Source organism: Cornus florida, unplaced genomic scaffold (genome assembly GCF_030987335.1).
Source record: "Cornus florida cultivar Cherokee Brave unplaced genomic scaffold, ASM3098733v1 CherokeeBrave_3.0.0_Hap2_Chr04, whole genome shotgun sequence".
In the NCBI taxonomy this organism is placed as follows: Eukaryota; Viridiplantae; Streptophyta; class Magnoliopsida; order Cornales; family Cornaceae; genus Cornus; species Cornus florida.
Genome location: NW_026775574.1, coordinates 15,144,543 through 15,168,104, shown reverse-complemented (window position 1 = coordinate 15,168,104; position 23,562 = coordinate 15,144,543). Strand labels below are relative to the sequence as shown.

Genomic DNA, 23,562 nt, shown 5'->3' with positions numbered 1-23,562 from the left:
TCAGGTTGAGACGGGCATGTAGTCCAGTGAGAGTCCTGTAGTGTGATTATATATATATATATATCTACGGACTATTTAGTTATTGTTGGATTGGTTAGGATGTACATGCGTATCGGGTCTCTGCTTAGGTAGTAGTAGTATAGAACTTGCTAGTGGGCCTGACCCACTTATTATTTTTCAGGTATTGGATGTTTGAGGTCTTAAAGCTTGTTCGAGCTAAGCAGAGACGATCTTTCATTCTACCGACGATGTAGGATTTCTTTCCAGATATTCGATTTGGGCTTGTATCTTCAGTTATTTATTTTCGTTCGGTTTGGATTTTTATTAGGGGTCCACTGGAGATGGATTCCCGAGTTGTAAACTTATGAAGTTTGGATTGTCAGAGTTTAAATATTTATATTTGAGGATTTTTAATTTTAGTATTCCTTCAGCTTATTATTATTTCTTAAATTCATTTTGTATTCTGTGTTCGATTAAATATTAATTGTTTGATATCCTTCGGATCTGTGCTCGGACTTGATCACCCGTGGCTCTAGAATCGAGGGATATCACATCACATATCTCTCTATGTCATCATATGTTTTCTAATATAGAGCCCAATTCACAGATATTACATGAATTTTAGCCATGTGATGATTTGACAACATCTAGACAAAAGAGCCAAAAAAAAAATAAAAATAAAATAAGTAATTTAGGAAAACAGTAACAGCTAGCGGGATATGGAAATTAAAGAAGGCAAATTGAGGACTTAATAATGAAAATAAATTAATCTTCATAGTCTGAGATTGGGTACTTCTTCCAAATGATCATATCTATTTCAGTGTATGCCATAGACTCATGCTATATAAGTTTTAAACAAGTTTCATATTCTCAGCCAAACTTATTGTATATGCATTATATCCAGACATCAATACTACTTTGAGTTGCAGTTCTATTAATCAGTTGGTTATTAGGTTTGTTGGATGTCAAATTATTTGTACTAATTTGGTTCCTAATGCATTAAGAAGCCAGTTCTCTTATGAACAACATAAACCACAGTTTTTTCACCATTCTAATTACATATTATGAAGTTACTTTTTCAATTAAAGTCACTACAACAAAGTCAGTGCCACATCCACCTGCCATTGCTGAAGGGTGCAGTCTCGACTGGGACAATCCACAGATCCCATAGTATAGTTGAATCGATAATTTACATTATGTATGTAATGGCAATGTAGAAGGCAGTTTTTGGTGATAAATTTTGTTTATGGAAAGGAAACACTGTTTATATAACATGTGATGTAGTTGAAGGAAAGGACAAGCGTGTTAAAGAGATTTGAAAATATATTAACAAGTCAGTAAATGTGATCTTATAACTAGATGTGTTTATTTTGGTAAACAGTGAGGGGAGCTTCAGCTACCTTACTAAAATCTTGTTTTGCAATTATTTTCAGGCCTTTATCTTTGCACATCATTGTTTTTTACTGTTGTTTTGCATTGACATTTTTCTCTCTCTTTCACAGTGATTTAGAGAAAAGATAGTAGAAAGAAGAAAGTCTTTGCAGGGCCTTACTCCCTAGTGCTACAAGGTTTGTGTCATATCATTGTTGCTAAAAGAAATTAAGTTATTGTCCCGGATTTGTTTTTGGTTCTTTCTTTTCCTCAGTTATTATAACCCTTATCTTTTAATTATGTTTGCAGTTTGCCAATGACCATGAAAAGGATTTAAAATTTTCTTTCATAAAATTATATGAACTAGAGTATTTCCTAACTTGAATGCAAGCTTGATGTATTCTTGGTCATCTATAAAATAAAATAAAAAAATTGATATAAAATGTTTTTAGATTGCAAATATTCATGTGAAGTAAAAGATCACTGATGCGGTATTTATAGCCTTGTAATAGAACAATTAATTCACACATTCAATAACTTTCTAATTCATCAGTAATCCAAAAAAAACAAGAAATAAATCAACTGTAATTATTCAACTAAAACACAAAAGTTATGAAGCTAATGGTTCCCAAAAAATAAATAAATTATAATAATTATTATTATTTTTTTATAAATCAACAATTTTGAACTAAATATTCCCAGATTACACCAATTTCATGCCACCGTACATTAATTAATTCATGGGAAGATCATCCAAAAATGATGGGATTAATAATATAAAACATTACTTAACCCAATGGAACATGCAATTTTTAGCATGCTCAAAAAAAAAAAAAAAAAAAAAAAAAAAAAAAAAAAAAAAATACTACAACATTTAAAGTTCAAACACAATTGATTAATTCATTCCATTCTCATCTAAAGCCTTCAATATAAAATCAATTAAGCCTTCAACATGCTTAAAAAAAATAATAATAATAAAATAAAAAATACTACGTCATTCAAAGTTCAAACACAATCAATTAATTAATTCCATTCTTATTTAAAGCCTTCAATATAAATACAAACCCTAGATTCGTTCTACCAAAAAAAATTTATAGATCACGCAATTTTCTTTGGATATGCAACTCCAATTTATCGGGGGAGATCCACCCAAAATGGGTGAGAGAGAGAGAGAGAGAGAAATAGAGAGATAGAGAGAGAATACTTACCAAATTACTAAGCTCAGTTCACAGAAGCACATGGACCACCAATAAGAAGTACAACGACAAGAGTAAACTATGTGAGGGTGTGGGCTCTGCACGAATGGAATGTTAAGGTTAGGGCTCCCAGCTGGTTTGTTAAACTGACGAGTAAATTGGGTTAAATTGGTCTCCAATAGCTTAAATTGGGTTAAGAAAAAATAAGAGCAATAAGGTAAAATGGATGAGGAAATAAAGGACAATAAGGTCAATGTACTCAATATTGAAAAGGGTATTTTAGTCAACACAAATATGAAACAGTGAATCTTCATGTGCCAACTCAACTTTTGGGTCAAACTAAATTTTTTGAAACTATCAAACTTTACCTCAGTCATTGAGTAAATATGGGGCCTTAAGCCCATTTTTATGTAAAAATCCCTACCGTTTTTAAACCTCAATATTGTTATGCACTTTTGCACATGTCAACAATGATGTACGTGTGAAGTTAAATATCACAAGGGGAATAATTGTAAAATTATATATTTTTTTGGTTAAAAAACTACTGTTAACTCTAAAAGTTAGGTGTCAAAATAATTTTTATACAACTTTAATTTATGAGCAATAAAATCAAACATGAGGGGGGTATCAAAGCATTTCACCATTTAAAAAATAGTTAAACTTAGTTCTGCATTTATATTCAATTAGGGGTGCATACTGTTTAGTTCGGTACTGTTTTTGGCATAACCGAAATTGTTCTTAACAGTTACTAAAAATTAGAACCAAAATCGAAACCATCGGAACATGAAACCAGCATCGGAATGAACCAGTTTCACGGTTTCGGTTCGGTTCGGTTCCAATTCCTACCTTTTTTTAGCAATACCTTGGACCACAACATGCATTAATAAACATGTATATATGGTTGGTAAATATAGGCATATATATATGTATATATTATTTTTTTTTCCATTAAATATAGGCACATATGTTAGTAATTATATAATTAAAAAATAATGTATATATTTATTAGTACAATTTTGATTCTTAACCGTTCCTAGTCCAAAGCACCTGGTTCCGGTTCTTAACAGTTCCACCGATATTTTATGCACCCCTATATCCAATTCTCAATACTAACAGTTTGGATTTGTAACCTTGCAGTAAGTATCGATCATTTTACTCTAACCAAATAAAAGAAAAGAAAAACAATTTCTGAAATATATATATATATATACATATATATATATATATTGGGTTGGTAAAATCTCTAATTTTCTTTTTATCTCTATTTTTTTTTTCTTTATTTCTCTTTGCTTTTAGTTTTTCACTTTTCCCTCACTTTTTTCCTTCTCAATTCAACTAAACAAAAGAAGATCAATTCTCCCTGTTCTTTACTTATTTCTTGTGTCCCTATTCCTTCTCCTCCAGGACCTCCTACTGGCCAATGGCAAAGAAGAAATAAAGAGAGATGCTAATTAACACTAGACAATACTTAGGTACATGAACCTTCCTATTACATGGATAGAGAATGTTCATTAGATTTTAAACAACTGAAAAAAAAAAAAAAAAAAAAAAAAAAAAAAATTCAAAATAAAGATGTTATGGGGTTCAGGTTGCCATCCAAAATATTGAAATGGGTACTGTGACACTGATCATTCCTTTCTGTTGCAGAGCCATTGGTTTGCATTGCGCGTAAAACTACCAGTAAGCCTCACAAAAATGAGAATTTATTAGCTTGACATAGAATGACTGAGAAACAAATTAGCTACACAATTCAGTTTCTACGAGGCCAAAACTCCAAAAGTGCTTTTACTGATCTCCGGTACTGGAATCTATCAGTTAACACCACCTCTAACTTCTTCATGAGAACAAAGACTGGTCAAGACCAGATGATAATATAAAACAGCAATACCTTGTATACTTCTGAAATTGGTTGCTTTCAATACCTTGTATGAATTCAGTTTCTCAGAGTTGGAACTTGGAAGAAGAAGTGAATTAGGGCTTGTTGACAGAGTCACAGTGTTAATAGTTTGAGTCATGTGTCCCACATCGGACGAAGAGATCATCATACTTACCTAGGATATATGAGTAATCAAGAAAGTTTATGGTCTAGGTTGGTGACATCAATTCCACTTAAGAGGTGTCCGTCTAAAATCTATCCAAGTGGTGGAAGAACCTACCTCATAATTTGTTGCTTTTGTTGGCATGGCCCCTATCTAATGTTCAGTCCAAAGTTTTGTTACGTGGTCCATATGGGCGATCAAGAAAGCCCATGGTCTAGGTTAGTGACTTTCATCCCACCGAAGGTGCCTGCCCAAGGTCTACCCAAGTGGTGGAGTTTATATCGTAATTTGTGCCAGCGTCCAATAAGGATGTCTGTCTAAGATCTACCCAAATGGTAGTGTACGTCATAATTTGTGGACAAAGTCCAATGTCCAGTTCGTTTTCTGGCCCATATTGTTAGTCAAAAGTTTAGTTTCAGGTGGGCCTTTGTGAACCTTCACGGTCCTGTATGGCCCATAGTAACTAATAATTGAGCCAATCCAAGTTTCACTGTCACTATTAGATGAGGGTGGTTATCAATTTTAATCCATTATTGCCAATCCAAGTATCACTGTCACTGTTAGATGAGGTTGGTTAATGCATAAATAATGCAAGTGATACTTGGATTGGCCAAATAAAACAAAACAAGTAGAATAATTACCCAAACATACATTAATTATTTTTTTATATTTATCTAAGCAAGAAATACATTCAAAGTAGTAAAATACATGCTCTAATAATATCGCTAGATCTTCATTATTTAAGTCAAAATATATTTTTAGCCTCGATTTGGTCCATAACCCATTCAAGAATGTTTTTTACTTCTACTCAACGTCGACGAATAATACATATTAGAAACCGAGAGCTTGCGACCTCACTTCACATTACCTCTCAATTGTTGTTTCGTTTGTCTTTAATTAATTAATCTCTTAATGAGCAAAGTGGATCTCCTTCTCTTGGAGGGGACTTTATAAATATTATTAAAGTATTATTATGATTCTATTTATTTTTATTATTATTTTATTATTAATCCTATATTGATAATATAAAACCGTTACAAGTTTTAAACATATAAAAAACTTGTACCATTCTATGTAATGTGACATGCTAGAGTGCTATAGCGTTATTGGCTTGAGGAGTTGTAAATATATAAAAATGAGTGTTCTACCGTTGCGGTTCCTTTAAAACTCTCTTTTATCTCATTTTCCATTGATATTTGAGAGTATTTTATATAATGTTTAAAACAATTTTGATGACAAAATTAATACACTTTGTTTCTCTTCGGACGTGTCTAGAGAAAACCATCGGTGAGTATTGGTTATATATTGGAGTCGTATTGATCTGCTATCACTTACACGTAAAAAGACCATATAACTTTAAGAGAGTGACGACATCTCTCTCATTATGTAGGCTAGTTATTTATTTCTTAGTTTATTATTATGATTTTATCTTAATCTTTATTAAAGTTAATATTATATTATTGAGATTATTTGTATTGTTTAAATTATGTGATTCATTGTTACCTCCACTATTTTCAATTTATTTTATTGAATTAATTTTGTATTTATATTGATGTGTTTTTTTAATGATGTAGTATTCATTTGCATGAATAAAATTTAATATTGTCTTCTTAATATTTTAAAATATTTGTGCATATTCTCCAACCTTTTATGCATCTTCTAGACTATCACATGGGTTTCGCTTGGGGCTCCACACGACCCACTTTGAAATTGTATTATGTATCAAAATTGCGTTATTTTAATGCACAAAACCGTAATTTTCAAAAGCATTGCGAAGAGCAATCATCAATCTACTTATAGAAAGCGTCAAGTATTTAGGTTTTAGTGTAATTTACCTAAAATGTTTGGATTGAGAAAGGTCAAATGTTCTCCGCCTAACAAACCAGTTTGACTGGCTGTTGTGTGTATAAAACCTGGTGTAACAACCATTCCTTCGGAATCTACAAGAGCCACAACAACAATAATCTCACTTGCATCCAATGAACAACAGCCACTTCGCCAAAGGAAACAGTAAACAAAACAAAGCCCAAATAATGAAACAGTCGCTATTTTCACACGCACACCGAAACAAGGAAAGAAGCTTCGTCTGTATAGTACCTTCGCAACTAGAGTGTCCAAGAAGCATATCCCTATTGATACAAACACACAGTGAAACCCATATCAATTGTTGGGTTTGTTACAGAAACGCTCAATCTTCAGCTCATGCATTACACCATCTGGTACCAAACCAGGTTTGGATTTCTACTCTTGCTTCTCTCTACTTTCTTTGTGCTTTTATTGTATTCAACAGTGTTCAACATCACTTAAATTTGACTAAAATGCTTGTTCTAGGGTTTGTATTAGTATCATTTTATAGCCTGTTTGTTAAATGTTGTGAATACTTGTAAAAGCTCTGAACTTGGAATTCTTTAAATTTAGAAGAATGATAATTGAAAGTGGGGTGTTTGGAAATTCTTTAGATTTAAAGCATGTTAATTGAAAGTGGGTTGGTTATGTTTTACCCACAAAAAAAAAAAAAATAAAAAAAATGGGTTGGTTGTGTGTTATTAAAATGACTGTTTAACTCCAAGGTTTCAAGCCAAGTGCAACTTGGTCAATGCTCAAGTTCAACTTGGGCAACAATGGGTATCATGGCTCTACTGGGATTTGCATGTTTTAAACTTTTGTAAATTGTTTCAAGTAATTGAAGTCAACTTCACTGCTATGATCCCCCAACTTCATTATTTTCATGGCTAATCAGCCTAATCTTGATTTTCAGTTTTCGAGCTACCTAGTCATATTAAATAGGTGTCTTTCTGGATTTTGATTCTCATATTGGTGGATTGGGACTGAATAGTTCTTCAAATTTTGCTTCCTATAATTTTATTAAGTTTCATTGTAACTTTATTAAGTTTCATTATAGCAATTTAGATCCTCATATTTATGTCTTATCTCTGCCTAGAATACCTACATCACTTTTAAATGCTGAAGCAGCCAAGTTTGGCCTTAATAGCGTAGTGATCAATTGGTCTACTAACTATGCATTGTTGACTTATGAGATTCCTCCATAATTCCAGAGTATTTAGGAATCTTAACAATTTTAGACAATCTTTTGAAACACTAGAATCACACATGGTAGGGGAGCCTATTGCACAGCCTTGCTCACTTTATGTTCAGGTTTTTAATATTTAGGAATCTTAACAATTTTAGACAATCTTTTGCAACACTAGAATCACACATGGTAGGGGAGCCTATAGCACAGCCTTGCTCACCTTATGTTCAGGTTTTTAATATTCGCTATTGATCTCTTGCCTTCTATTAAATTGAGACCAAGCAATGAGTTACAGAATACTTTCTGCTTGTCATTTTGTTCTCCTACCACTCTCTTAATGAATTCTCTCCATATTTGAGAATCTTAGCCTTTGTTTCTTACTTTATGTTTGTTATCAACTGCTGTTGTGGAGTGGTAATTTTGACTTGTAGCTGCTTCATCCATTTTTTGCCTTAGCCATTTCCTCTTATACCAACTTTTCCAAAGAACCATGGGTGCTACTGCTTCTTCACGAGTCCATCTCCGCCACATGTCTGGGATTGGACCAGCACTGAACAAAAGATTAAGCATTGTTTTTTCATCTTGATTTCCCTTCAGTAAGTGATAAGAGAAAGTACAGTTTTGGAGATGATGCACCACATTCCTTTTTCTTCTTCTCCTTTACCCTCCTCTTCCTGTCTCTATCGACAGGTTCAAAAAGTCAAAATGATGAGTAAAACCAGTAGATTTATTGCACATTCTTGTGCTTAAACTCAAACCTATTCTACTCACAAAAGCCTTATTCCAACTATTTCTTATCTATGAAGTTAATGTTATTTTTTTTGATAAGTAAAGATATATTAGAAAAACGTTCAAAAGGGAAACGCGTCCCTAATACAGAAAAACGAAAAGCAGAAGCCAAACCTACGGACCAACAGAGTCCAATAGAACAAAGAATTCATCAATCGAGGAGCAAACGCTGCCTCTAACATAACAGAAAAGAGAGCGTAGAATAAGAGACTTAAGGTTTGCAAAAGACGATTCCTTCCCTTCAAAGTGTCTGTTATTTCTCTCTCTCCAAATACACCACCAAACACAGTGTGGGGCGATCCTCCAAAAATCACGAGCATGACCAGAAACAGTGCATCTTCTCCAAGCATTAATAATTTGGAAAGAGTGCTTAGGCATTACCCACTGAACACCAAAAATGCCGAATATGAGATTCCAGCAATCAGTTGCAACAGGACAGTGCATAAGGAGATGGTCCACGGACTCACCATCAGTTTTACAAAGGCAGCAACAGTTAACAATGATAGTACCTCTCTTAATATTATATTGCCATCGAGCTCTGCGTGGGACCATAATTTCAGTTAGTCATACGCTGCCATGTATTTCCTTACTATATCACTATATCAGCCCATATTGATTTTGATATTTACTTTCCTTTAACTAACCTCAATGTGGATCATGTCACTCTTTCTTAGTAGTACAATTGTTGGTCTTTCAAACTTTTCGCCAAACCATCATAGTCAATTTTCTCTTATTTTATCTCCAATAATTGTATTCATCATTTTTAGAATGCATTCATTTCTAATTTTATTCTTTCTTGTCTCGTCACATATCCATCCCAATAGCCGCTACATGATGCTTTTAGCTGCACAGCATTCCAGTCTCATAAAGCATAGATGGTCTGCTTATAACTATTTTATAAAAAAATTCTTTTAGCTTTATAAATATACATTGCTCGTCCAATATGCTAAAGCGCTATTCCACTTAACCCATTTTGCTTTAATTGTATGAGTGACATAATCTCAAAACTCTCTTTTCTTTGAGTAATCAAGGCAAAGTTATAAACGTGTTCACTCTTTGCCATCTATTAATCGGTTGATTCGTTATATCCCCATATTTTTCTAGTTTTACTAATATTGCAATTCATATATTTTGGGCATTTTATTTTCTTTGTAATTCACGCGAAGTGCATTTTACTCGGTATGATTGATTATTTTTTATTACTTCGTGCAGTTGAGTTGTTGGTTGTGAAGATTTGATAAGTTATCCCTACAAAGGTCCTGACATTCTTTTTTTAAAATGATTGTTTCTGCCCTTATAACATCTGTTGGAATAAATTTTGGCCTTTGTGTTATGTTTTTCATATTGTATTCTGTTTTGAGGAGACAACCAAGTAATTTTGATGTTTATGCACCACGCTTGCTTGCTGATGGGAAGTCACAGCAAAGAAATAGTTTTAACCTTGAAAGGCTATTGCCAAATCCTGGTTGGGTGAGGTCGGCATGGCGACCTTCCGAAGAGGAACTACTTTCATCTTCAGGCTTGGATGCTGTGGTATTCATGCGCCTTATCATCTTCAGGTAATTTCGATCCTCTCTTCAGAAGGTTTTTAACTTCTCCAGAAAGACCTCCCAAGAAAATTACAAAAAGGTTTGTTTTATTGTTGGATAAGAAAACAACTTTAAATGGGGTCGACAACGATTCACTTTTTCCACTCTTTTCTATCATAATCCATTTCTCCTATTGGATTGAAAAATTTAAAATATTTTCTTATTACTTCGTTCCGTGTCAGTTTTGATCGACCGCTTTGTCTCTTACCTTCTACACAAACCAATCTTCCTTTTCTCACTGGCGCCTACTGGTCTGACTTGATTTGTGTTTTTGAAGCCTAATTAAGGGAGCAAGAATCCTCACCAGTTGATATTTAATTACGGTCATAGTTCCATTAAATTAAAAAAAGAAAAGAAAAGAAGAGAAACAATCTAGTAGAACCTGTCAAGTTCAATTTTATATCCTGCAAGGAAGGAGGAGCTCACTTCTAAGGTTTTGTTTTATTATCTCTGTATCTCTCTGGAATAATAAACCCCGATTTGTTAAATAGGAAAAATAGAAAGAAGGAACAAAGAAGAGAGGATTGAGGAATCCATATCAAAGAATATAACTGAAGCTGTACACAGGAGCCAACAAACAAAAACCCCCATGGCATCCAATTGCCTTCTTTCGTAATTAAAGAGGTGATTTGATGAGGAACTTTTACATGATGAAGAAGCATTATCATTGGTCAACGTTTAAACTACCATGAACTGCACCACGATAGCCTAAATTTGGATTTAGCAGACATGGAAAGATTGAAAAATAATGTTCCCGAGATAGGAGTAGAAGTAGAGAATGCTAGTGTGATATGTCATATGCAGAGGATAATAACAGAAATCGTGGAAAACAGTCTAGCATTCTGGGGCTATCTTACGAAAAATGCACTGGGGCTATCTTACGAAAAATGCACTTTGTAAGACATTAGTCTTAAACTAGTCACCCCATTTCTAACTCCAGACTGCACCTTGAAAACCCAAAGTAGGGCTTTAAGTAATGGACAGCAAGAATTGGAAAGCATGTTGATGTAGAAAGATATGAGAAACCACCTAGAAGAAGGATGGAATCCCTCTTCTTTCTTTATTTCTCTCTCTCTCTCTCCCACTTGGTGTGTGTTAAATGGAGGAGGGTGGGTGCATTTACAAGTGCAAAAAGAATTGTAGGGGTAAAAATGGGAAATTTGGTGTTTTGGGGGTTGTATTGGGCTTTTGACTGATTGTGGTAACGTGTTTGGATGGCATTGGCTGTAGACTCTGTGTCGTTGTTGGTTTGGGAGGTGACACTAACAACATTATCGATCCTGCTTGGATCAAGGCGGCACCCATTTATGCATTTTTGACTTTTTGCTTTTGTGGTGCCGCTAATAGGAAGGCAGTGTTGCTAAAATTCTTTGTGGCGCTAAGTTGAGGGTGGCGTGTAGCCAAGGGCAGTTTGGTTGTCACTCAGGTGTTCCTGGCATAGGACTATGTCATCACTTTCTGCCACTGCCACTGTTTTGACTTTGCTATTGGATTTGCACTCAACAGTCGACGCTAGCCTGGTGGCAATGTGCTTTGCATCCTCCGTGAAGCCCCTGCCCTGGTGTCTTGGCACGTGTTGATATTCTTTATAAGTCCTTGTTTGGTCTTTTGTGCTTTTGCTTATTCCTGTGCTTATTTACCTGAAAAATATGCCCTTGTTTTACACTATTATAATTTATTCTTCATTTACTTAAGATAAAACATGTACATAAGAAAACACTCACCAGTTTGAATTCAAAAAAAATATTTTTAAAAATTAAATCATAAATGAATAAAAAGTTATCTCTTCTTCAGAAGAATAAAATTCTGTTTCCTTAAACTGTTTTTATTTTTCCGCTTTAAATGGCATGAGTTTCTCAAAATAAATTCTTGATCAACAGGCCAGTGGCCTAGCGGTATCAGGCCCTTACTTCCCAAAGGGAGGTCAGGGGTTCAAGCCTCAGTGGAGACGTGTGTGTGAGTACCAATTCGGGAAAAAAAAAAAAAAAAAAAAAAAAATTCTACATGATACTCACAATGCCCCGGAAAAATTATTTTCAAATTTGCAATTTTTGTCACCTTTCGGGGGCTGAAATTTGGCAAGTATGAATGTTAGCTTTTAGCTTTACGAATTTTGACTTTCATGTCGATTTGGGCGTTCCACGTTAAATTGAATGCTACCCCCTAAATTTCAATCTGCTGAATTCAATTTTAAAATTTATTTTTGACTTTAAAATCATTAGAGGTATGAACATTGAAGTCAAAGTTGAAAATTGGGGAGTCTACTGTTTATTCTTAATTCAGGGACTTTTTACTAAGCTTAGGGCCAACCTTGGGTAAATGTCTTGAGTGGAGGGCCAGAGTGCATTGAGAAGTACAGTCTGGAAATAGTTTTTAAAATTTTGGATTTTGAGATTTTAATGCCTATTTTTGGGTGATTATGTTTCGATTGTGCTTTTTACTCCTTGTGGTCTTGGAATCATATGGTTTGGTTGAAATTTTTAGTGGGTAATAAGGCAAACTGGAGTGTCTAAAGTTATACTAAAACAAAAATAACAAATCTCCCTGCATGTGCCTGGATCTCTCTTAAATATTGGCATGTTGGTTGTTTGTTATACATATGCATGCTTACAAGGGATTTGGGGGAGAGACCATTAGAGGGTAGGGGGCACAAAAGAATGATTTAAAGAGGAAAGTTGGGTGAGAATTGCAGAATACCATAAGAAAAGTAAAAGATGAAATTAACTTAGTGGGGGCTGTTGTGGGCTATGCTTCCTTCTTCCTTCTTCATTATTGAATGAAGTGCTTATAACCGATAAGAAGTTATTGAGCAACAAAACAGTAAAACAATTTAATACTGTTGGTGTGTTGCTTTTCACATCCAGACAATTGCATATTCACCAATTAGGTGCATAGGTAGGAAATCCCTTGCCTCCTACTTGCTCAGTTATAGAACACAAGGCACTAGTATCTTATTGGTTCGCAGAGTCAGGTCAATATCAATGATATTGGGCTACTGAATGTGAATTAACCACCACTACCACCTTGGTCTCCTCTATTTATTTTCTTTTACTCTGCATCACAAGACAATATTTACTGTTGTTTTTGCTTGTGCTTTTGCTATTGTATTATTTCTCATGTTCTGGTTTGATATTTTCAGGTATATATTTCTTTCTTATAACTCCCCTTCATGCAACTTCTTTCTTTTTCTATTATGCAGCTTGAGAGTATTTTGTGTTGCTGGGATTATTGGAGTGTTTGTTCTTCTTCCTGTCAACTGCTCGGGGAACCAGCTTCAGGAATTTGACTTTTCTAATTTGACAAATGATTCTTTGGACGTATTTAGCATTTCAAATGTAAACAATGGCTCAAAAAGGTGATCATTATCTTGTCTTTTGAAAAGGTTACTATTAGTTTAACATTTGTTTGTAATGAAGCTGAACATAGAGATAATTTTATTTAAAATATTCAACTACATTCTGCCCTACCTGACCAGGTGCTTTGTCCCCATGTTACTCGAGTATGTATGTTAAGGCACTCTGGGTTAAAATTAACTTGTACGAGTATGTTTTGTTGTTTCCTGTTTTATTTGTTGATCATAAAATAAAGTCGAGTCTCAGATTTTAGAAACTATGTTCTTCTTAGGGAAAATTACTCTTGGGTAATCCTTTTTGTCTCGAATCTATTTCCATCATTGATAGAGTCCGAAAAATTCCAGTGGTATAGACACGAACCTGAGGTTACCGACCACTATATATGGAACCTCACTTTGAGCTCTTTTTATGTGATGAAGTTCAAGTTGGTCTTCGAGAATGTTTTCTGTATAACAACTGTCTAGTTGCTTGTCAAGCTATTCTAGTATTGCATTTCAATAATTATGAAAAAAAAGAAAATAAAAAGTATTGCATTTCAATAAGTTGTCTAAATTATCAAGTACTTGTTTTCTGTGGTCCATCGGTATTCTTTGTTTATAATAGAAGGGGAGGAATGAGTTAATGTACTTCAATTCCATTAACAATTTATAGTACGTGAATCTTGATTTGTTCAAGGCTCAAGCAGTCTTAAGTCATTGCTTGACTGGATTCAGGTTTTCCGAAAGTCAGAGACAACAGTTTTGCAGACTTGATAGCTATATAGGACATCCAGCTGCATGTTGAAATTTGACTGGAAGCATTGTATTAGAATGCTGGAAATTCTTTGTAGGCCTGAAAGTATATTTGCATATCCATATTTATTTTCGCTTCCTTCGTCCATCACTGCTCATGCAGGTGCTTCCCTCTAAGGCAGAATGCTATCCTACAAATGTATTTCTCCATCCAAAAGCTTCGGCAAATTGCTTAGCCCCCCTGTTTTGACACTATTGTTGATGATCCAAAAAGGATAAGATAACTGTGCTCAGAGCCTCATACATGATAAAGCCATGATAAGTCTCCGCTTTGAATGAATTAGAATGTTAACTAAACTGCACAACTACATTACTGCTACAACTTTTTACTTCTTCCATATGCTTTGCTCTCACTGGCACCAACCCATTACAGGACCTGCAAGATTCTTCTTTTTAAGATATTATTATTATTATTCAAATGATAAAGTTTTCTCTAATTAAACGTGTGATATTAAGGTATTATTTATATGATGAAGTTTACTCTAATCAAATGTGTGATATTAAGGTGCATCGATTTTAGTATTTGGGACTTGCTTTGTTTGAAGATTCTTCTTGCCAGTTACATTAGAGTATTACTTGTAATTTTCAATCCAAACTAGGCATTTGTGCACTGAAATTGATTCAATTCATCTGAGCTTTATTTTGATTGGTCCAGTGAAATTTTAGGCATCTTTGATTTGGTAAAGAAATTTCCAGTTGATAATCCCCAGTCGGAAAACTATCTATTTGATTGTTGGTGGATCTACTCAAAAACCTTGCAACATTATAAGTTTTCAAATTAAGTGATTTATCAGTGCCTTTGAGAAAAGTTAGTGAGAGAGTCTGATTTAATATTATTGGAGGATTTAAATATTAACATTACACCCTCTCTATTAGTTTAAGCTTTTGCCCTAGATAGTTGTTAACATGGTATTAGAGCAGGCAAGGTCCTGTGTTCAAACCTCGTCTTCACCCTGATAATTAAAATTGAAACACGTGTTAGACCAAAAGAATGCCACACGTGAGGGGGCGTGTTGAAGGATTTCAATATTAACCTTACACCCTCTCTAATAGCTTAAGCTTTTGGAGTAGATGGTTGTTAACAAAGAGTAAAAGATTTTCTTTTATCATTATATGAATTCTAAGAAATCAATGAATATTTGTGTTGCAGATGGAATATCCTTGTACTGTGTAGGCAAGCGAAGTGTGACAAAAATCTCACCATAAGCTTTTGATCTCTGTGGCAGGTTATGGATACACTTCTGTGCTGTATATATCGTCACTATCTTTGTTTGTTATCTTCTTTATTATGTAAGTCATACCTTTGCACAACTGTAGTTGCTGATGTCTTGAACATTTCTTAACATGATTGAATTGCTCTACGACACCTTATTTTTTTACAAGATTTGACTCCCACCAATCCTATTAAATATAAAATTATGATTCTATTTTCCAATTCGAACAATTTGTTGTATCCATGTCCTGGTAGTAAATTATAGTTTTTTGGTAAGGAATCTATCTTCAGGAGCTTCTCCACTTGATAGTAAAGATGTAATTTTTTTTCAAAAGTTATACTAGGATATTTGAGTGATGGCATCTATGGGGGATATGAGTTGTACATGAGTTGATTCATGCGGAATACTATATATATTTCTGCAGGAATACAATTACATATCTGCTAAGAGGATGGCTTATTTCTATTCATCCAAACCTCAGCCCCATCAGTTCACCACTTTAGTTCGTAGTATCCCTGTTTCTACTGGGAGCAGTGTCAGCAACAGTGTTGAGAGCTTTTTCACGGAATATCATCCTTCTACATATTTATCCCATGTGGTGGTTCGTCGAACAAACAAACTTCGAGATCTTATTGTAAGTTTTTTTTTGGTCTTTATTTCTTCTTCTTCTTCCTTTTCTTTGTTGAAACTCTTAGTTGCTATTCTGTTGTCACGTCTACGTTCAATGGTGATAAGTTTAGTTGATAAATCCTTCAAAATTTTATAGTCTTGCTTACTATTTTGATGTGACTCAGCAAGTAGTACTTGATTATGGCAAGTCATTTCAAGTTTAGCAAATTTTCTGTTTCCTTTTGATCAAGCAAGGAGGTATCTGTTTAAAAAAGCTACGCATTTTGAAATCTAACCATGTACTATGTCATATGTCTTGACCGTGTCTAACAGAATGGAAATATAATCAAGATGTGACAAGGAAATTAATAGTGGGCTCACATCTCCTTTTTAGGACCCTTTATGATTTAGCCCATACCCGAATTAATACATCCATTCTGTTCTTGTTCTGACAACAGGCATAAGTATGACATCTCTTTTTTTTTGATAAGTAGGCATAAGTATGACATCTCTGTTTGCCAAAAACATATTGCCAAATGTCAGAGCCATCAGTATACTTATATTAGTTTTCCAGAACAAAATGGCATGGCCTAGAGGAAAATTAGGCGTCTTTTTTAAATTGCTGGTTCTTTTATGCTTACCATGCATGTGGTAAACACATCCTGGTCTGAAGATGGATCATATCCTGCAGAATGGCATGTGAAATGTACAGACTTAGGCCCCCTTCTATATAATGTTAGGTAACTTACTGGTTGTTACAGGTGAAGAGCCCATGAGTGTGACAAGATATTTTAGCTTTATGAGATAAATTTAATTATGATAGGAAAATTATGTAAAGCTTTATTATTGATGAGGTTCATTTGCATACCAAGAAAAATCACCACGTCCTACCTGACCGCTAGGATGCTGGTACATGACAGTTCAGAACTCTTTACCCTCATACTCTCCTTTCCGGTTCCTCTTGAATTATTTGGTCTTGCATGTGTGCTACATTCAATACCCAGCACCCTAATCAATCCAAGTATTCCTCAGGACTCTTGGATCCTTTTCAGGTGTGCTCTATCTAGAAAAAAGTAGCAAATATTCATCATATTCATGTCCTCAAAACATGTCTTTATGCATGTGACCTTCCTTCTGTTTTTTGCCAAATTTTCATCTAATCCAATCCTCCCTTCAAGGAGAGATTTTAATTGAAGAGACTCCTTCTCTATCCTCGCCTCGAACTCCACCAGCTTCATGCTTATTATGTCTAACTCCCTAACTTAATATTGATGGCACATTGAAATGGAGTTGCTGAAACTCTTAAACAAAAGAGAAAGAAAAGAGTTACAAAATTTTTCGTTATTTCATAATACCCAGTGTATGATACCTTGTAGCTTCACAGTTACAAGTCATTTTCTCATTACTCTGGGTCTCTCATTTTCTGTTTTTATTGGCATCACTATAGTGGGATTTCAAATGGGCTTCGTTTTTAATCTTCTCATTACCATCTTACAAGTGAAAAAAAAAAAATGATAAGATCTTAAAAAAGATATTTCGGGCTTCTACCCAACAGAATCCCCCATAACTTATTGACCCGTAAAAGGAAAACTGGATCTCTTGAAGGGATAGCCTGACTTATTGAAAATCTGGCAGCTATTAGCTTAATAATGGGTTGGAAAGAAAGCTGGGCTAGGTGTTCTTCCCTGAGTTTAGAAAGGAGCTGTTTGCCTCGAGGCTGTACTATTCTCCTCTCCCTTGTCAGGTTTGAGCGGGTAGGCACTTCTTCAGGTACTTGGCAGTCATGGGCGGAAGGCATTGAAAGATGGGAGAAATAGTGGTAAGTGGAATGTGCACATTAGTTGATCCACCACTCCAATTGGATTTCGAAGGTTTAGGCTACTCAATTTCTGGATTTGAAGTGATTTCAAAGATGTTCCAGTCACTCTTCTTAAAGATAAACAAAAAATCTTGACACAGCCTGTAGGGTTAAAATGGCCTAGATTGTGAAGTACACAGCTTATGGGTTGATAGATTACAAGGTGAATTTTGTGCTTCAGGTGTACACTCAATTATATTACAACCACCACCAGCAATATGGGGATTCGCAGGAAGAAGTCTGCATGAACTTCCTTATGGATTCAAGTTATCTAAGGTTCCTGGTTTAAAGAATTGGATTTAGTCCTTGAATTACCAAGAAGATACGTTAAAAATCATAAAATTGGACATTTCTGAGATTAACATTATCCTTATCAGAAAATCTTAGAATCACAAAAATCAGATATAAGACATGCGAAAATTTTAGATTTTTCCTCCCCTCAAGAATCAAAGGATCTGCTGCATGAAAATTGAGCTTCTGTTGTATAATAATGTAGATATTCTAGGTTTTCATTCACTTCACTCAATAATTAAAGGGTGTGCAATGTATCTCACTTGTATATATGATTCACTCTCTTGGATTACCTATGCCTTGATGTTTTACAACTGTTTCATGTCCTTGTCTAGAATGATGCAAAGAAATCGTATAGAAGGCTCGTCCGGTTACAAACAGAACCAACTCTACCGCAGTTTAAGCACAATGGCTGTTGTGGACTGTCTAAACGCAAGATTGATCTTGTAGAGCACTATGAAAAGAAGTTAGAAGATTTAGAGGAGAATGTGAGATTGGAGCAATCGGAGGTTTCATTTGCAGGGGAAGTATGTCCTTAACTATTATCTTGTCTTTTTCCAGCAATTCATTGGGTGCCTAGATACATATGTACATTTTGTGTGCATGAATGCATAATCTGTACTTGACTGATATTTACACATGATATGAATGAAAATATGCATCAATATGCATCCTGTGAAATGTATCATCAATATTTAAAGAAGTTTGTGTTGTACTGTTAAAAATGTAATTGGTGAATTTGAATATTATGATTCTAATTTGATCACCTCCAACAATAGCTTCGTACCATTAACTGCTATAAATGAAATTGATTTGTTTCTTTGCGGATGCTAATTTTCCATGTGGATACACTTCTACATTACTGACTTTTTATATTCTTTATATTAACTTTAAAGTCGTATTTTTTTTTTCCTTTCAGAAGTTAACTTAAAGTCGTATTGCATGTATATTACGTGAGTAGTTTTATCAATAACGATGTGTATGCATATATTAGGATTTGTTGAATGTTGATTCGAATATGGTTTTAAGATGCATTGGTTTTGAATACATTTGGTGGTTTGTAATTTGGGTATTGCTCACTACTCATGCTTCAGAATTCAAGCTTTATGCACCCAGATGTATGTAGAGGTCCCATTAGAAATTTATTACAAGGGAAACGAAAAAACTAAATAATAGAGGGGTATATGTGTTGGTGCTGCTGCAACTGGTGCTGGGGTTGGCACAAAGGTGATGATGCCGGTGGTGACGCAATGGCAGTGGTATTTGTTTGTCCCAAATTATACAGATCCTATTTCCAGTGAATTCTCATCTTGGATATATAAGTACTGTAAAACAGTACTTTGTTGACCATTCTTTTGACAAGATGAGATTTGCAGCTTCATATCTTCTGATTGTCAGTATTTCTCTATTTTTGACCTCTTTCCTTGGATGGAAAAAAGAAACCTTCACTCACAAGGCTATCTGAAGTTGATTGAACTAGGTTGGTTTTAGTGTGTTACCCAACTTTTCCCCACTAAATTAGTGGGTTACCTATTCTTTTGTTGTAATAAGAAAACCTTGACTAGGATTGCTTCTCTTTACTCAATCAATACTGATTGATGTGAAATTTGTGAAATAATAACAGATGGTAAATGCCATCCTCCTTACAACCTCTAACAAGTGTCTCCCATGTTTCAAGGCCCTGAAAGGCACAAGGAGGGATAGAATGTTATAGAGCAGTTAAAAGCTTTAGACATTTGAAAAGAACACTGAGGGATGCAATGCACTGATGTTGGATTGAGATGTGATTCAGAATTACTACCAGGTATATTATATAAATGACCAAAAGCTAGCACGATGGAAGGCTTAGAAAAAGAAGAAGTATTCAATCAATAGAACTCAGGGGCCTTACAAGCATGTGAGCAGAAGCTCCTGAGTCAATGGCCCAAAAGAACAAGTTATAAGATACTAAATAAGCAACATTACTTGGATGGTCATAAACCGCTAGGACGGCACTTGTTGGAACACTGGGAACAGTAGTCACCCTCTGTTGATGAAAGTACTAGTGTCGAAGGAAAACATCACTCAATTGGTCCGAGTAGCCCATGGTTTGTCTACTATGTCAGCATTTATCTACAATACCACTCTCTTGACCACAATGAGCACATTTGCCTGTGATCATGACTACGTCCCTCTGTACGACCTCCATCATGATCTCTAGCATCACAAAAGACATTCCTATGGCGACAAAAACTGCCATAACATCTTGTAGAGCCTCTCTATTTCTAGTGCCACGACCTTGGGAAGAATTTTGATTACCTGACTAACTGATTAAAGTGGAGTTATCTTTTCAGTTCTCACAATGATTGAAGAAGAGGATGACGATCCACTCAAAGCATGAAGTAGCCAGGCATACATGTTACTGAAGGAAGGGATACCATTACCACCTGTCAGTATCTAACCTCCAATTGCCTGAAGAGACGAATAAAATTTAGATTAAAGGTAAAACAACTTAAACTCTTTTCTTTAAAATTTCAGTGTCATCAGCAAGGAGATTATTGAAGATTATGTAAAGCATAAAACGGAAGCAAAGAAATAAATAAAACAAGTAGAACACACATATATTACGTGGTTCAGCCACTAGGGCTTACATCCACGGCACAAAGAGCCCAAAGGGCTACATCTCTTTTATAATACTCTGTCAATTCATCCACAATACAATGGTGGAGGCTCCCTTATATAGGAGAAGAAATTATGAGAACAGAAAGAATTAGAAAATAGGAAACACGGAGCATTTTTCGCCGTTGATTTCTCTAGTAACACCAAATCTTCAATAATATGAAACAAAAAGATTTTCCTCCACTGATTCCTCCATTAAATCTTCAATACTCCCCCTCAAGTTGGAGGATGAATGCCCAACTTGCTGTTGAGATGACGAGTAGCAACAAGTGTGAATGATGAAGAGAGAAGAGAGAAGACGAATAACAATGCTACTGAACACACCGACAGCCCAACACAAGTCAACAAAAAATTGTCGGAAACACGGCAAGGGCGACAATGCTACTGAACACACCGGCAGCCCAAACAAGTTGAAAAAAACTGTCGGAGAGACGGCAAAGATGAAGACAATGCTACCAAACGCACCAGCAGCCCAAACAAGTCAATAAAAACTACCAGAGACACGGCAAAGGCGAAGAACATTAGTGCTAAACAAACCGGCAACCCAAACAAGTCACAAATAGCACCGAGAAACCCTTAGCAACATTTTAGATGCTAAGGGCCTCCATCCACGGCACAAAGAGCCCAAAGGGCTACATCACTTTTATAATACTCTCTCAATTCATCCACAATACAGTGGTGGAGGCTCTTTTATATAGGAGAAGAAATTATGCGAGTGGAAAGAATTAAAAAATAGGAAACAAGGAGAATTTTTCTCCACTGATTTCTCTAGTAACACAAAATCTTCAATAATAGGAAACAATTGAAGATTTAATGGAGGAATCAGTGGAGGAAAATCTTTCAGTAATTGATGTTGTTTTCTATTATTGAAGATTTGGTGTTATTAGAGGAATCAATGGAGAAAAATCCTCCTTGTTTCCTATTTTCTAATTCTTTCCATTCTCATAATTTCTTCTCCTATATAAAGGAACCTCCACCATTGTATTTTATATGAGTTGAGAGATTATAAAAAAAGTGATGTAGCCCTTTGGGCTCCTTGTGCCGTGGATATAGGCCCTAGTGGCTGAACCATGTAATAATTGTATGTTTTACTTGTTTTATTTATTTCTTCGCTTCCATTTATAAGAGCTTAATTTCTCTTCCTAGGTTCGGACCCCTATTTTGGGGTATTCCCTTGGCATCTGAAATGTTGCTAAGGGTTTCTTGGTGTTATTTGTGACTTGTTTAGGCTGCCGGTTTTTTTGGCAGTATTGTTCTTCGCCTTTGCCGTGTCTCCAGCAGTTTTTATTGGACTTGTTTGGGCTGCCGGTGTGTTCGGTAGCATTGTCCTCACCTTTGTCGTGTCTCCGACAGTTTTTTGTTGACTTGTTTGGGCTGCCGGTGTGTTCGGTAGTATTGTCTTCGTCTTTGTCGTGTCTCCGGCAGTTTTTATCGACTTGTTTGGGCTGCCAGTGTGTTCAGTAGCATTATCCTCGCCTTTGTTGTGTCTCTAGCAGTTTTTTTGTTGACTTGTTTGGGCTATTGGTGTGTTCGGTAGGATTGTTCTTAGTCTTCTCTCTTCATCATTCACACTTATTGTTACTCGTCATCTCAATGGCAAGTTGGGCATTCATGCTCCAACTTGAGGGGGAGTATTGAAGATTTAATGGAGGAAAATCTTTCAGTAATTGATGTTGTTTCCTATTATTGAAGATTTGATGTTACCATAGGAATCAGTGGAGAAAAATCCTCATTGTTTCCTATTTTCTAATTCTTTCCATTCTCATAATTTCTTCTCCTATATAAAAGAGCCTCCACCATTGTATTTTATATGAGTTGAGAGATTATAATAAAAGTGATGTAGCCCTTTAGGCTCTTTGTGCTGTGGATGTAGGCCCTAGTGGCTGAACCACGTGATAATTGTGTGTTCTACTTGTTTTATTTATCTCTTCGCTTCCGTTTTATGCTTTGCAATAGAAACAACATCAATTACTGAAAGATTTTCCTCCACTGATTCCTCTATTAAATCTTCAATAGAGATGATATGAATTTAACTCATCCAGCATCCCCTTAAATAACTATTCAAATGTTGGTTTTCCTCGTTGTCCAGCAAGGAGAAAAGGTTGCTTACAACATGCCGTTTCTTTTTCAATTATAAGGTTTCACATCTATTCATCATCACCATATTTAATTTGAACGTTTAATTTCAACATTCTTAATACACATATTTAGTGAACTACTATGTGTTTGCGATTGAAGGGTGATTCCTTGAGCATTATATTTAGATTTGTGACACTAGGTAATGATGCCAAACCCTCCATAAAAAGGCCTCATTAAGGAGATCACTAGTGCTAGGATCCAAGACTGACTAATTTGAAACATCCTATTTAGTGTTTTATGTTTTACCACAGAACTTTAATATTTGACTGACCTATATAATGTTGTCTTTTGACATTCTTTATGAACTAGATAGGCAGTAGTTGGGGTAAGCTTTGTGCTGTGTGTGTTTGCGTGTTCTGGAGGGTTAGAGAGTGGTTTGCCATATTTCACCCAACAATATGGTTCCGTGTGATTTGTACCACCACAATGATCACACTTTCTGGCACCACGTCCATTAGAACGACCACCACCACAGGAACTACCACGAAAACCACAACCACCATGGTTACCACGAGAACCACCACGACCTCCACTGCTAAAGATTAATGCAGAAGACTCTATGGGAGGTACAGTGGAGCTTTGCCCCAAAGATGACAGCTAGCGAGAATCTGATCTTTGAAGCCACAAAGATCTG

At 35.3% G+C, this 23,562-nt stretch overlaps 1 protein-coding gene across 2 annotated transcripts in view; it reads left to right on the top strand.

Moving 5' to 3' along the window:
- Nucleotides 1-6,555: 6,555 nt before the first annotated feature.
- LOC132302833 (CSC1-like protein At1g69450) overlaps nucleotides 6,556-23,562 on the top strand; it is a 51,671-nt gene continuing 34,664 nt past the window's right edge. The window contains exons 1-6 of one of the 2 annotated variants that reach the window (XM_059799814.1): nucleotides 6,556-6,837; nucleotides 9,639-9,985; nucleotides 13,215-13,370; nucleotides 15,386-15,449; nucleotides 15,798-16,007; nucleotides 18,467-18,658. In XM_059799814.1, coding sequence (XP_059655797.1) covers nucleotides 9,705-9,985; nucleotides 13,215-13,370; nucleotides 15,386-15,449; nucleotides 15,798-16,007; nucleotides 18,467-18,658 — 903 coding nt within the window. In that variant the 5' untranslated portion in view covers nucleotides 6,556-6,837; nucleotides 9,639-9,704. The remainder of the gene's footprint in view (nucleotides 6,838-9,638; nucleotides 9,986-13,214; nucleotides 13,371-15,385; nucleotides 15,450-15,797; nucleotides 16,008-18,466; nucleotides 18,659-23,562) is intronic. The other variant, XM_059799815.1, reaches the window with a different exon arrangement.